The sequence below is a fragment of the Mastacembelus armatus genome, chromosome 4 (genome assembly GCF_900324485.2).
Source record: "Mastacembelus armatus chromosome 4, fMasArm1.2, whole genome shotgun sequence".
In the NCBI taxonomy this organism is placed as follows: domain Eukaryota; kingdom Metazoa; phylum Chordata; class Actinopteri; order Synbranchiformes; family Mastacembelidae; genus Mastacembelus; species Mastacembelus armatus.
Window position 1 is genome coordinate 18,474,690 of NC_046636.1, and position 16,747 is coordinate 18,491,436.

General features: G+C 39.5%; 1 protein-coding gene across 4 annotated transcripts in view; it reads left to right on the plus strand.

Moving 5' to 3' along the window:
• LOC113129487 (uncharacterized) overlaps positions 1 to 16,747 on the plus strand; it is a 100,127-nt gene extending 83,380 nt beyond the window's left edge. For 2 of the 4 annotated variants that reach the window (XM_026305509.1, XM_026305512.1), the window contains exon 5: positions 231 to 1,410. In XM_026305509.1, coding sequence (XP_026161294.1) covers positions 231 to 408 — 178 coding nt within the window. In that variant the 3' untranslated portion in view covers positions 409 to 1,410. The other 2 variants (XM_026305510.1, XM_026305511.1) reach the window with 2 other exon arrangements.

Here is a 16,747-nt window from a genome sequence, read left to right on the forward strand (position 1 = left end):
ACCCTGGATCCAGCAAGAGTTTCCCACGTACACTGACGACTCAGAGGACAGGGACTTAATAATAAGACTGGGATTAAGTTATTATACTAATAAAGTTATTTGGAATGAGTTTGTGAATGTTGCTACAGTAATTGTACTTGCAGGACAGAAATATGTGGGATAAAACAGTCAGACCTTGAGCCCTGAGTTTGTTCTCTCCTCAGGTTTGTACTTCCCTTGTGTTTTCTCAGGTGTCTGTCAAGCTACCTCAGCAGACGGTACCGGCAGGCTGAGCAGAGCTCCTTCACCATCCAGGCCAGAGGCTTTAAGGAAGACAGAACTAGGTGCGGCTGCTGGGATTGTTCAAATTTACAACAGGAAGGTGGATGTTTTGAAGATTTGATGTCTGCGCCTACGCTAAACTACTAACAGGAAGAGTTTACAGATTATGAGGTGAGAGTAAATCCTTTGGAAATGAGATGTGTCTTACAACCATTCCAGATACCACTGTTTCAGTTTATCAGCATGGCATTTATGAGGTCTTACACTTTAAAATCTATTTTTGAAATGTCAAATATTCCTGTTTTCCTCAATACGAAAGCCTTACACTCTCACTTTATTCAGTGGAGATATATATATTCTCACATACAGCAAATTGATGATAGGGAACAGAATGCATGCAGCTTCCATGAGCATGTTCAGGCTCAGAGAAGGGGAAAAAAGCCTGAAATTACTCTCTTTCCTTAATGATGCCCACACAGAGACAATGGGGCGCCGCTCTGATTAGTGTCACCTGTCCTTGTGCATCTCATCAGCTCCATTATGGCTCCATCTCCCATGCTTCTTTTGCTAATTGAATAGTCTGAGAAGTGGTGAGGACAGTGAGGGTGAGAGCAACGTCTGTCCCGCTGCTGCTTCAAATATGAGAGTGAGGTTTCCCAGTGTGACACTAGTACGTACAACATAAACCATAAACAACAAGTAGGCCTTATGTTACATTACCATCAACAGATTTAAACTAGTATTTATTGTAGGTTTTCTCCACCTGTTTCTTCATGTGTCTTGTTTAAGTTGTCATCTGTATATCATCTGTATGGTTTGATAATATGAGAATTATCAGGTACTGGTTACACGGAAAATACTTGTAAGTTTGTTGTAAGCCTTTTCATTTCATTTGTGTAGAATAAGAAAAATATAGAATTACCAGTCTTTTTTTTATCATCTCATAAATGACCCTGAATCCTGTATGTTATAATAACTTTCACTTTGCTGGTTAATGACAGATTTATGTCATTGGAAAAATTATACATTAGAGTCCCCAGGGCACCATCTACATCATTATCCAGACCATTTTCAATACATGATGTACAGTAGTCGTCAAGTTCCCTAATATTCATCAATATCTAAATATACTGGATCCTACATACCCTATAATGCAAGGAGCGTCAACCTTTTCCTAGACACTCCATAGTATGTAAATGCTTCATGCTTACATTCTCCATTTTGTAATGCAGGCTTTCTCTCATAACTTTGCCGTCTACCAATATTATACTGATGACATCATCTAAATTATCTTGTGTACATAAGTGCCCCTTTATAGTCATTTCTATATAAATGGCATGCATATAAAATAATTACATTAAAAAATTAAATTACGCTGCTAAAACTAAACCATCACTATGTCAAATAACAAATAAAACAAATAAATAAAATCTGACGCAGGCCTGTCTGTTATTTACTTTACTGTGTTTCAGTCAGAAAAATACATAAAATATTTTTCAGATCTGCAAAGAAAACCTTGAAATAAAAAAAGCAATCTTTTATTTTGATTGGATAAACATTGCCAGCTGTGATGTAGGGATATAGTGCTGGTGCCTCTCCTGCCAGACAGGAGCTTTGCTGTTATCTGCATGTGCCTCAGGCGCAGCTAATGTAAAAAGATCCTCCTCACTCAGCTCTGCTCTGTTAGCAGTCAGCTCTGCAGGCTTATCCTGCTCAGTCCCTCTCCGTTTCACCTCTCGGTCACAGCCAAGTGACTCTCAGCTGTGCACCACCTCAGCTCGGGCCTTTCTATGGACAGAATAGAAGTACAGCAATATCTCACACTGCTGTATCTGGTAAATGCCGCAACAGGATTGCAGAGGCGTCCCAGTGTCCCCATGCCTGTATAGTTCCAGGGCTTAATGTGTGTGGGGGGCCAGATGGACACTTTCATGAGTGTATGAGTGTGGATTATTCTGCCGGCTACATCTGGGGCTCCACATGGTACAGCAGACTGTGGTAAGAGAGGCAGGTGGGCACATTGGGAGGGACCCCTCCCTACATCTTTCGCCATTGACAGGGTATTGCTGTAAATGGCAGCCCGAAAGGTTACAAGACTGTCCTGCAAAATGAATCCCTCTGGCAAGCATATCTTCGTATGTTCATACCTTCTTGTCTGACAACAGACTTCTTTTCTCAGGTGTTGGATGTAAAAATAATGTTCTTTATATTACAATTATTTGTGTATGGTTTAGAGACAGTGGCACTAAGAATGAGAAAAAGACAGGAGGCAGAGCTGGAGGTAGCAGAGCTGAAGATGTTGAGGTTCTCTTTGGGAGTGACGAGGATGGATAGGATCAGGAATGAGGACATCAGAGGGACAGCTCATGTTAGATGTTTTGGAGAAAAAGCCAGGGAAGCCAGATTGAGATGGTTTGGACATGTTCAGAGGAGGGACAGTGAATACACTGGTAAAAGGATGGTGAGGTTAGAGCTGCCAGGAAGGAGGCCTAGAAGAAGACCAAAGAGGAGGTTCTTGGATGTAGTGAAGGAGGACATGTGGATAGTTGGTGTGGGTGAGGAGGATACAGAGGATAGGGTTAAACTGAAGCGGATGATTCGCTGTGGTGACCCCTGAAGGGAGCAGCCGAAAGGAAAAGAAGAAGAATATTAAAATTATTTGTACATAATATTTTTTTTCACATATCCACACAAGTTTGAGCGATTACAAGTGCTGTGTCCTACTCAAGGATTCTTGGTAATGTGAACAAGAGAAGCCAGGGATTGAGCTGGCACTCCTGTGATTAATGGTTTACCTACTCTACCACCTGAGCTACAGCTGCCTGTATGAGCATACTATTGCCATCAGCACATTATCGCATTATGTTTTGGTTTCACTGTCAGTGCATTCAACATGGGGTCACTCAAGCGTCTCATGTGAAAATGTAGCAGACAGACAAAGTAATACTGTATGAGAAAACACTAGTGCTGAAGTAATTAATAAATTATTAATATAATCAATCAACGAATGAATCAACATGAATCTTTCTTCATAGTAGTTTCATCTTTATACCTTTCATCACTGTATGGGAAACATGTTGACAAACAGTTGCCTGTATACCCATGCAGATACAGAACATCATTTATTCTAATATTCTCTCTCCTTTTATAGCTCTGTTTTGGTCTCGACACACTTTGTGTGTGTGTGTGATTTACAGTATAGTTCTTTCAAAAAATTGGGCAGGTTAACAAAACACTGAATCCAAACCTATTAATGCCCTATACTCAGATTGAACATAAGCCAAGTCCTTTGTGAAATCAGAGCTCGTTAGACAAGTCCACTTCATAATGAGTGGCCAGATCCATCAGGAGAGATAAAGCTCCTTCTCTGCACTGACTGAGATCCAGTTAACACACCCACAGCGCATCAGACCACATGTGAACAAGATATTCGCTTTGAAGCACGAACACACAGATTTGAATCAGTGTGTGAGTGCCAAATATCCTAGGTTGTGAGTGACAGTGGATCTGCTTTAGAGTTGGCTACCTGTTGAGGAGGATTAAACAGAATACAGATGGTGTTTACATATTAAAAGCCATCAGATCTCGATTCAAGTGAAGTCATAGTTAAAAGAAGAAAAAAGAGATTTGATGTTGATTAGGTATAATGCATCAATTTTACCTTTTCACTAACCATCACAGCTCTGATCAATACTTTTCAGTCCACCATGTGATCCCATGTTTGTTTTTCCCCGGCTGTAGACAGGACATCATGAATGTTATTTTTTGGTCTGTGATAGAAACATAAATGACCCTGTGATCACCTCAGAAGAACAGCGCAGCGTGCTCTGATCCACCACGGGTTGAGTTGAATAAATTAAGTGAATTACCAGCTGCCTTGTGCAAGCTCGCAGGATGCAGGGTGGCATGAGCACGCCATTATAACAATGATAAGGATATCTGCGTGGCCTCGTGTTAAAGGAATTACACATAGCTTCCAGAGCCTTTAAGAGAGTCTGACAGTTTTGCACACACTGGCAAGTTGGTTTGACGTGAAAATGTGTGTGGCTGCAAAATGGCTCGGCTGCTGCTTGGCTGAAGTGGGGGGCGCAGAGTGGTTGGCTTGCTGAAGAGTAAAAAAAAAGTGTTATTGTGATGCAAATGGACATGGTATTGTGTTTAAACAATGCATTAATATGTCTATTTTGAGAAGATAAAATCACAAGATGCACTAAAATAGAAAATTATGTCCTCCGAGGTTATTTAAAGCGAAATGACATCAGATCCTGACATTGCAAGAAGTCCCTGTCCAACTGGTTCTTTCTCTGGCTTCGATAAAAACTGATGAAGGATAGAAGGCTGCTTTTGAATCCCAGACACTACATGGGCAAGTCAAATTTACATAATTCTATGTATATTGTATTCCACTCCATTCCAAAGTTTGAATGTAAACTGAGTTTTATCCTCTACACACAAACACAGAAAGAAATGTTTTAGCTTAAACACTAGACACCTGGCAAGGTGTCTGATAACTTTGTCTTCTGCCCGTAATCTGATGCTTCGTAGAGAGGAGGATCAGCCTCACTTCCTTTGGCGTGATTTATGATTGAGGACACATTAATAAAAATATCAAAATAATCTGAGCTCTGGTAGGAAAGATACTGGTCCGCTACGTACATCATGGTCGACAGGCCTGAGCAGGGAATCGCCTGCTCAGTGATATTATGCTCATATGGATGCCCCATTGCCCTGCTCTTCAATAGAATATGCAGTTGTTTTGGGGTTTTTGTTTTTTTTTAGGGTCAGTGAGGGAGGGTCTACTTGTACAAGGTGACATTTGTGTGAATATGTCCTGTAATATGTGCTGTTCTTAGTTTGAAACTGCCTTGACTGTCTTGAAATCATGGTCCAAAAGGTGTGGGCAGGAATAAATGTCCTATGCCAAAACTTAAATGAGTCAAATGTCTGCTTAATTTGGAGCTACATGGGTCACCTGCCCTATTAATAGAGCACAGTATGCTGTCATTTTACACCCACTGGCACAGGATTGTGGAACATGCTGCTGTTTCTGAGTAAACACCCTTTCAAACTCTGCTCTTACTAAAAGATGTGCGTCCGTACTCAGTGGAGAGACACATTCCAAATAGTTCATTAAATGCCTAGAATGACTGGATGAAAAGATATTGTGCTGTTTTCCCCCACTCTCTACTTTGATGGATTTATATCGAGTATGGGCGTGGATGCAGAGTAATTTAGTATGTGTTAAAAGCCACTGCAGGGATGTAGCCTGTAATACTCACTCAATTCCACTTCCAATATCACTGTTCCTGAAATCGCAATGATTTTCTGTCTCCACGTCTTGCTCGAACACAAAATCATCACAAAGTAAACTGACAAAAAGAAAATGTTCTGAAGCATCCACTCCAAGCATACATCCACTCTGTTGTCACAGAGCACACGTTGTACCAATGTTGTCCAAGTGTTACACTGATGCCATATTAAATCTCAGATTGCTCTGTGAACACTTTATGTTTTGGATGGTTTTATTGGATGTCTTTTGTGATGTGAATCAAACAGACTCAAACACATTTGGTATGTTGTCAAGGGCTTTTACAGTTGGTAGTTCTTTTCAGCGACCTCACCATGAAATTTCTTCACAGGCAGTGTTTAGTCTAGTAATATTTTGTAAGGGGAGGAACTTAACAGGCTTCGAGTGTGAGATCAACTTCTGTCTGTTGTACCAACTAAATTGTCGATTTAAACATGGATGAAAAAATGAAATGAAAAAAATATTCAGAATTGGGGTTTAGTAAAATGCGTGTCCTGGTGCAGCGTTGCGTGTTGCTGATGTCGTTTTCTTTTCTTTTCTTTTGTGTTTTTTTTAACAACTATAACTATAAAATGAACATATAAGCTTACCTGTGAGTAGAGGCAATTCATTGTTGGTTTGAGTGTTAAAAATACTTATATAATTAGAAATAATTGTATAATATAGAAAATGACTGGTCTTATGCTTTAAGTGTAAGTTTAACTTTAACCAAAATCAAGCTGTGGTTTACCTGAACAACAGTAGGGATCAGTTACTGTCATTAGATATATTTACAGGGCTTCTCTCTAACTACCCGACCGGTAACCAGACTTGTATTCCCTGGTCCTAGTTCTGCTTATTTTTCCTGCCCACCACCTGCTTTGGTGGTGAGTTCCAGGAGCTACCTTTCGGGCACCCTTAGCAGGTAGTATTAAATCAAGATACTTAAGGGGAAGGGCGTAGGTGTTCCCAGGGGTGTCACCTGTGATTGGCTCAACCTCTGTCTCATTACGTCTTACTGTATGTATTAGCATAACAAAAAGCATGGCATGGCCCTGTGATGGGCTGGTGACCTGGTGAGCTAGAATAGGCTCCAAAAGATCCCTGTGACCCTAATTAGGAATAAGCAAGTATAGATAATGAATGTATGAATGAATGAATGAAAGCATGGCATGTAAACTACCACTCATACTGTTTTAAGGAGCAAAACGGGTACTTCAGCAAGCTAACCACAGGTAAAACAGTGAAGATGTCTCATTTCTGTGAGTTTGTTTTCTGCGTGTTCAGCGGTTGTTTGATAAACTGCTCAAACAGTCTCTATTACTGACAGATTTTGCTGTACACATGATTAACGAGGATTGTGGTTGACTCGATGTCCTCTGCTCAGCTGTGTGTGTGAGAGGAACTAAGCCCCACCCTCATGTAAACTGACACAGGAAAAAATACCATATAAAAGCAAAACAGAACTGACCACATCAGCCCTTCAACTCTTCCGAAGGGTTAAGGGTTTTTGAAGCTGCAGGTTACAGCTAGTTGAGTTCCGTAGTTGAAATATTGTAACACTGACCACAGTCGGTGCAGGAGCCAAAGCCACATGAGAGCATATTCACTGAGAAAAACTAGTGACTTTGCATTGCCAAAGAGAACAATAGCACCAACCCAGTTTACAGAAAGGGCAACAGGGCATGCAACACCAGCGTGACAGTTAAACTCCAGTTTTCATTTGGTTTTAACAGATCAGCTTTTTACTGATTATAAACATAGGGATAGCTGTATGATGGCAGCATAGGAAAACATGAAGATAAATTTCACCCAATATGAGCTATTGTAGCCTGACACTGGCAAAGTTAGACTTGTATAAATGTCAAGAGAGATGTGTACTCCTTTTGTTCTTTGCAGAATTTGCCAGCAGCTCATTTCCTCCAGGAACACATTAACAAAGCAGTTAATTCTATCATTAATTAAAAGGAATCACAATTCAGTGAACACTTCAAATTAATCTATTGAGATTTGCTCTCACACAATGCTCACATTCCATTGTCTTTGTCTCATCAAAGAAATTGCAGCTCAAGAGGCATGTTTTTTTTTTTTTCGTGTCATTTACGTCAGTCTGGTCCTGTGCAGCTCTGTTAGCAAAGCATGTCACCAACGCTGCCAGGTTTAACGGTTTGATTCTAAAGGGATCCAGCCATGCAGTAAATGAATACACTCGTTGCATTAGCACAGGACTAACATGGGAGTGATTTGGCTGAGAAAAAAAAAAACATCATCTTAGAGATATATTACAAAAGTGTGAATACTCATAAAATGATTTTCTTCACTTTAATTGCTGGTGTTGTAACTGACATGTTAATATGTTAAATAGAGTGCCCCTTGGAGTAGTGAGTTCATGTAGACTTGATCTAAAATGCAATGTTTTCTCTGTAAAGCCCACATTTTGTCTAGAATAATGCAGCTAAATAATTTTGTAACACCAGCAAAATATTTGATCTGGCCGTTGGCCACACTGAGCTGTTTATCTCCACAGTCACTGAAGTTGGGTTATAAATACTCTGTGCTTGGCATCTCCACAGTATGGAGCTACTTGGAGGGTGATAAGGTGCTAATTAGCAACTGTTAGCAGAAGTAAAAAATTACATCCACAGAATGAAGCGCATCTCGTTGTTGCCACCGAATGTTCCGCCGATGATCCTTTCTCCTCCACTCACAGACACCAAGACTTGAGAGATGTCCCTTATTAACACTGTGTACAAGAAACTCTTTTTTTTTTTTTTTTTGTTCTTCCTTCCAGGCAATCCAGGTCTGACAAATTAAGGCTGTGGAGTCATTAGATTAAGATAAGAACTTATCTTTTACTGTGAGACACACTTTTATCTATTGTATTTTTCTTCTCTCCCCATCTCTTTCGTTCCCTCTCTCCCCCTGTAAGATTGTTAAAGTAATTGGGATGTTATGTGACCAGAAAGGCCAGATAAGTTTTTAACCCTGTCATGGATTAACCTTTGATGTCTGAGGCAGGTCACAAAAGGTGCACTCAGAGACATGTAAGGACTCATTTACAGGAATCTTGATATATTATTGTTCCAAGACAGCTTATTTTTTCTGCAGGTACATGTGCCAGAAGGTCTAGAAATGACTTCTGTATGCTGTCAGCGGTCATTAAAGCATAAAGTGTATTTTTGGGGTCGCTGAGCAAGACTGCTGTGGTGTCTTCATCTCCAAGTACATCATTTAGAAACATTCAACCAGGTTTCATCACATGGTTCCTGAAAGCTATTTTAAATGACCTTTTAAGGTTAATCACAGCCATGCTCTGTTGAACTAGTTTAAAGAGAATCTGCATCATAAAATGAGAAAAAAAAAGTGGACACCCTTGTATTATATCATCCACAGAAGGATAATTAGGAAAGTAGCTCTCTCAACATCAAACAATCACCATCAGAAACTTCATTTCTGTCTAAAAGCTGTGTAAGGATTTGACATAAACTAATGGCTCTTTGTATCTCTGTGTTATGAGTATCTAAGGGAAGAATCACAGCCCAGAGCAGCATGATTAGTGCTTTGAGTTTTATTATTCTTCAAAGCAGAACATATGAAAAACACCTGAATTAAATGAGTATATGACCGTTATGGCAGCAGCCAGAGATTCTCCATGAGCTCCGTGAATGTTTGGAATTTTTTTGCTTTAAAGGAAATTGCACCACCTTGTTGATATCTAGACATGTCTTTGTAGCACTAATTGTGTCTACTTTCTTGACCACTTTGTCAGACAACTACTCACTAGAGCTAAGAATTCAGAGGAGTATATGCTGCTTGTTTACTGCAATCAAGATAACAAGGACAAGTCTGTGAAATAACGAAGGCCGGGGCTGATGCAGAAAACGCTATATTTTTTATTTTAATGGCGTTTAAGCATGGAAGCTGGAGGAGAGATAGCTTGAAAAATACAACTAAGGGATCGGATTCAGTGGGATCCAAATGGCAAGGGTAGCTGTTGGGCATGATGACGGTCCTTTGATGTGAGCTATAACTAGCTTTAAGCTTAGCTTGGGCGCATCATGGCTGCATCCTGACTGATGTGGGTATTCCACTTAGAAGAGGGACACTTTGTCGTGTGAGCCAACTGTACCTTTAATTTCAAATTCTCTAATGTCTCAGATGGGATGACATTAAAAGGCCTGGGTCATTAGTGTATTGTAATGTTTGCCCACAACTGTGTTCGCTGGCTTGTCATCTCTTGGAATTTTGTCATATTCATCAATGCTCCGCATAATGGGATGAGAAACTATTTACATATTGGATCAAAATTGCCAGAGGAGAGCATTAATTATTGAAAAAGTGACAAAATCAAAAGAGCTGCTTTTTTCTCTTCATAGTTTGTTGTCTGCACAGACTGAAAGCCACTTTGTGCCCAGTAAACACAATTATCTCAATTTTCAAGACACTGCAACCTTTTTTGTTTTTTGTTATTTATTATTTAGTTTTTGAGGGAACATGCTTGACACAAAGGCTGGGGCCCTCTTCTGTCACCATAGTAGAATGAAGGTTTGCCCTTCATGCTGTGCTTGCGCAATAGGCTGTAACAAGCATCTGAAACAGGATGTGGTACAGCCTCTGGAGAGCCACCTACTGTACAGTGTGTGTTTTTGTTGTTGTCTCAGGCTGCTGGTGCGGTCTGAATAATAGAAAGTGCAAAATATTGATTACTGTCATTGAGCGTGAGACTTGTTCTGACTTAATTATTGAAAATAAAGCCACATGATAACAAGGAAGAGCACACAGCGCTGCAGACATTCATTACAGGTAGTACAACATCTTATTAGTGACAGTGCCACTTACAATAAATGTATTTAACAGCAGTGAATGACATTCTTCCACCTGTGTGATAAGACACATAAGGTATCTACTTAAATTAAAATTGTCAGTTATGACATATTTATGAATTACTTTCTGTACATTTAAATGATCTGTTTTATCATGCTGGCCTAAGTGTTATTTTTACTGCTGTAGTTTTAGGACATTGTGTATTTGTGACATATTTTACTATCACAAAGGAAGTATCTTACCTGAGTTCTTGTTGTGGCTCTGCATGCTGGAACTGTAATTTTTATGTATTTTCCCTATGGGGATCATTAAAATTTCATCTTGGTCTTATCTTTTTAATCTTAATCTTAAAATCTGTTTGATTATGCTGTAACCTGCTTTTCCACCGATGCAGTAAACTGCTTTATGCTAAGTCTTAAGGTCCTAAAATACTGTATATAAGAATATATTTTAAATCATGTCATTGCTGACTTTTTACGGTGTCTCACACAGACATGTGTTTAAACAGAGCCATAATGGTGGATAATGAAGTTTGTTTTACAACACTGCCCCAGTATATACAGTAAATTATATGTATAGGCAATGCGCACAATAAAGACGGGTAAATTTTACTGCATTTCCCCCGTCCACAGTGTCATCCCCTTAAGCTGCCAAGAGACTGTAGGGGGGTGAATTCATGAGGGTCTTCTGTAATAGGCTGGCACACACACAGGCACAGCCTGTGGAACCTTACAGGCTGCTGAAGCTGGTCTTGGCATTGCTTTTGGCAGCTATGTGGTTATGTGCTCTCTCACACTACACATTCTTTCTGAAAAAAAAGAAAGTTTTAACTAGCTGGTCTTACCACTCCTTTATAAATGAGGAAGCCCTTGGCATAAATAGATCTACATGTTCATTTGGTATATTAAGAGAGACACATAGTTAAAGAGTGTTCATTACAATTGTAAATTTCTGCCCTCGGGCCCTTAGCCTGGCGCTAGATTACATGAGGTCTATGCTCATGGACAGCGCCTGGCATCTGATTGAGGGTCCAGTGCAGCTAATTAATTTCATTAGAAAGTGAAGTCATCTTCTAGCAGGAATTAATATTTGGAGCGTCATGTTGCTAATTTATTTCCAGATTTAATTAGCTCAGAGAAGAAATGTTGCTTGGGCAAGAGGACTTTTTAATTATCAGCTTGGATAAATTTGAAAATGTTGATGCCTAAGGGTTGAGTTAATTAAAACCTGCATTATTTTAACTTTAATTAGCTCCCATCTTTGTTTTTCTTCACCATATGGCCATGTCCTGTAGTCAAATTTTGTTAATTAAGCTAATTAAGCTAATCATTTTAATTACTCAAGACAATGTGATTGGATAGAGGATGACTACAAGTTTATAGCCAAGTACTTGTTTTTCATTAAGTTGAAGGGACAGAGTTATTTCTGATTGCAGTTGGCAAGCATAGCAGAGTAGTTTGAGAATGTGACAGCCTCTGAGATATTAAGGCTGAAGTCTAATTGCATTCCTTGATATTAAAAAAAATCTTGTCACCAGCACAACTCTTTTACAGGAGAAATGGTTTATTACAGTGTCTTTTCTGCTCCTATGCTGATGTTGGCCCCTTGTGCTCCATTGGATTAAATAACCCCTCCATTTACTCAGAGATTCAATGTCAGAATAGATGCTCTGTTCACTAACAGGAGCATCATGGAGATATATTAACAGACACCTTGATCTACAGAGAAAGTCAGTGTTTGTTCTCACAGCATAGCAAACGTTAAACCTTCATGTCGGGCTTGTTTCTTTTGACCACAGCAGGCAATGCAATTGAATTGTAATTGTGTAGTAAGCGTGAGTCTGTGGTTGCTGGAGGAATAGGATGCTGCCCTTCCCCTTCATGACCCTGGAGTGAGGGATGGCTGGGGTGTGGGTCTGTGTGAGCTGCTAGCAGCTGTGCGTCAGTCTGGACACAAGCTGGGCCCTAACAGAAGCCAGGCCTAGCTGACAGATGCAGAGGCTAAACCCAGTAATGAAATAATGCTGGGAGACATCATGTCCGTCGTTTCCATCATTGTTAAAAGATTTTGGTAGCGAGTACCCCCACTTAGGTAATTTGTTTCCATGTATAATCCTATTGCTCACTATTAAATTAAACCAACTGGTCATTTCAGTTTGGAGCCTATAAATAAACTGGTTGCTATGTGCATGGCAGTATGTGGGATATCTCATTTGATTAGAGGGGAAGCACTTAATAATTTGAACTGAAAAAGGTGACCTTCAGTGTCAGGTGACCTCAGTTTTCTGCCACACATATGGCCCAGCAATATTACTAATGTCTCTTTCTAATGTATTTTTACAATCCTGATCCAGGACCACTCTCTACAAATTATTTTGGACAAATGTTGATGTGTAGCGAGAATGTCAAAGTGTAGCCTACTAGACTAGAGCTGTTTACATGGTCAAGCGCACTAATATCCTGGACGACAGATGAACTGGTCAGAAGAGATGATAGGCCCCTCTCTGCTTTCATCAGAGCAACCCTGTGTGTATGTGTGTGGTTAGGTTTTGATCATCACCGGAGGGGAGGAGCCTCCAGTCTTTTCATAGTTGCACTGTAACTTAGAATGCAATATGAGAGCAGAATTAGTCACCACATTCCCAACAGGCCTTCACCCACTTGACTCATGTTTCTGTCACCACCTGTGTACTTTAAATGGTCCTGTCTCTCACTATACCTGCCCACCTGAGATCCTCCCTTCACTTCTACAGCTTTGTTTGAAGACAATCAGGAGAGCCTGAGCATATGGCACTGAGAGTCCTAATTAGTCTCATACTTACTGTCAAGTAGATAATTGTTACATTATAAAAGTTGCTAAGTTTTAAAAGTTGCAAAGTCTGTACCTCAGGTATACTAAAATGGTCACTGGCTTTGCATCGATAGCATTTCTTCCTCCAGCCAGGATGCAAACATGTTAGGTTACGGCTGGATTTATGTGCTGAGAGTTCTAAGATTTAGTCAAGTAGATATTTGATACGGTGAAACTTTGCTAAGTTTGTCCGTGAAGTAGACTCAAATGGCAATGTGTGCCACTGGCTGGGATGCCTTCATCCTAGTTTGTGGCATGGATTATAACAGTGCCAGTTAGTTAAGGAACAGTTAGTTACGGAAACAATATAGAATATTTCTCCCTTCTATTGTAGTTCTCACTGTAAAGCTCTAAGTCTGCTTTGACATAAATTACACTCCAATAGTCACAAAAGAATTATTAATATGCAGCTGTTAGCTTGAATTTTGCTGAAGTACATTTTTAGAAGCTGGGTTACATATATTTTTGCCATTGTTAATGTGGTTTGTATTTTATTCAAGAAATGTACAAAATCAATAACAGCTACATCCAACATACACGGGACGAGCAATTAGGCTGGTGTTAATGCTGTGTTTGCACAAAGTGGGCAAACATTGACTAGCCAATTGACATTGCCAAGTGTTGTTTTAACCCCTTAAATTATCTATATTTATTGTTAATATGGTTGGTTAAAAAGTAACAAAGAAGCATTGTATATTTTTTAATTAGATGAAACAGTGTGTATTAATACTGTATTTTATTGCAATATTAACTGAGAGTTTTCAGCCATTTTTGTACCAATGTGCTGACATTTATTTTCAACGTTACTTTTTGCAAAACTGAAAAATATCATAGCTGCCAGAAATTACCAATATCTGAGGAGGAGGGTTATTTTAACATTTTTCCCCAAATCTGTGGTTTGTACATTCACTATTCTCTACATAATACATATATGAGTAGTAAATATAGTAAATAGTTTAATCTAATGAGATTTCAGTCAATCATGAATTATCATTTGATGTCATGACTGACACTGATAGTGGCACTCTGAGATTAGCCTGGATACATACACTAATTCAAACATAAATAAAATAGCAGCACTTGAAAACTAAGGCAATTTAGTTTTTTGAGATTCTAAACTGCTTGTTTCATAATCTGATAATAGATAATAAATGAACTGATAATAGATCTGATAGATCATAATTGAAGTGATTTGCAAGGGATATAAAATAAATAATTTTTATACACAGAATTTCATTTGTTTTCACTTCTACAACTATAAAAATAAGATACCCATTCAAAGAAAAAATATGATTTTAGCTTCATTTCATCCCTCTGGCATAAATGTCTCAAAACACAGATTACTGTTTGGCCCACTGTCCGACATGCCCCTCCACTGGCCAAGCAAAGCTGAGTGAGAAACAGCTTAACAGATTTAGATGAAAGGAGGGAAGTCGTAGAAGCCTATACCAGCAGAGAGCGAAGAAAGCATCTGCTCAAAGGCCACCTCCCCACGCCTGGATCACCATCTCCAGAAGAACTCAGGCATGGAGCCTCCATCTCCACAGCTCCTCACTAATTCCAGTGCCCCCGCCACACGCAGGCTAATTAAGGCCATGCATTTATTTATGACTGAGCTCATTAAACAGAGAAAAAGATGGTCGTCACTCTGAAAACACATTAGTCCCAGAGGAAACTGCCTGTGAAGTCGCTCTCCTCAGGCTGTTTCAGGTCACAGATTCTGAATTTTTGTGACATATGAAGAAACAGCGAGCTGTAGTGCCTAAAAAATAAAATAAAACATCAGTTCTGAGGCGATGAACTGATGATGCAGGACATTCTTTAGGGTGTATTTGAGGCAGCTTGGACTGGTCCCATAATTACATGTATAGGTCATTGACCAGGGGAAGAATAGAATTTTCACTTTCAGGTTTTGTGCTTTGCATTTCTGTCTCCAGGTTATTATGAAATCTGTTATTCTTTATCTTCATGATAAATAGAGCAAAAGGAAGTCACAACTCAGATGAACACAAAATGCCCCCAACCTCAACCACACCCAACTACCCTCACCCATAAATACTATACCATGGTATTTAAGTTAATTCAGGACTTAGGCAGTGCAGAGCTATGAAATCAAAGACAGAGGATATCCCTCAGGTATGTTTTCTCTCCCTGGAGTGCTTGTCTTTCTCACTCTCTCTTTGCATTTGTGTGTGTGTGTGTGTGTGTGCACACGTGTGTGTGTAAAGGGCATAGAGAGAGATCTAACAGAGATCCTACTCCCTTCCTTGTAATTGCAAAGATAATGCCAAATCACACAGTCCTTTGCTGAGACAACTCGCAACTTGATTTAGTGCTCTTTAATGGCTCCAACTTCGAAGACTGCAAAAGTCCCTGTTTCTACTTGCACTGTTGAGCTGCTTGTCTGGACTGGAAACGTGAAAAATAATGTGCTTTCACAAAAGGGCTTAAATGCATGCATATTTTACCATCGCTCCTTATTGATTATCAAAAAAAAAAAAAAAAGTTGAATGAGTCACAAAAAAAACAAGGTAAAACCAACTGAGTTGTCCAGGCTAATGCTTATGCTAACAGCTTCAGCATAACCAGCTAACATCTAATCATTGCAGGTTGTAAATCTGATTTACATGTAAATGGTACACTGAGAGATTCCCTATACTGGTACTAACCTCTTCCACTGTCCCTTGATGTGAAAAGTGGTATTGATAATGGATTGGTTCATCTTGCTGCAACGCAGCTCTAACTCTAACTTTTTTTGGCAGGTGTTATTATAACTAAACTCGTTTATCTTATGTGTTGCTCAAATAGTACTACTAATTCCATTGGTTTGTGGTGATTATGGGCCACACCAGTAGTTTTAGAACAATTATTATGGGGTGCCCTGTTATCCTGACGGTTATGGCGCATTCATCATTCCTACTGTGGACCTGAGTTTTATATTTTTCATGTTCTGTTTTTCTTTGTTTCCTGTCTATCTCTAATAAATGCATACATGTTATATTAGTTATGGAAAAACATGTACTAGTGTTACCACTTCCAATTTACTAAAGCAATTAAGAAAATTCCTGAAAATTTTAAACCCTACTTCTTTTATTTATTTTATGCATTGTTTGCATAAAAAGGAGTATTGGGATAATCATTATGATCTGTTTGCATTGCTGCAGGCACAGAGGGGCTAAAATCAATCCACAGGATACCCACTCAGCACTTCATTTTAGGATGGCTGATAAACAACAGCATTTGGTGACCTTTTGGTGTTCTTATGGGGGATTTAACCCCCTGCTCAGAGCTGCACCATGCTGGTGGCTCCAGCAGACACGAGCATGATGTGTGTTGGAACTCAGATGGAACTTTTTCTGGAGGCATGACAGAACGCCTGTGCAAAAAGAAGGATTTCACACATTGAGGTTGTCTGATTCACCGGACAGTGCAAGACCCCTGAGTCCGACGGTGTTTTCGTTTCATCATCCACAGTCACAGACAGTGTGTAGGAGTCTATTGTGAGTGAGAGATTGAGAGTGAGGG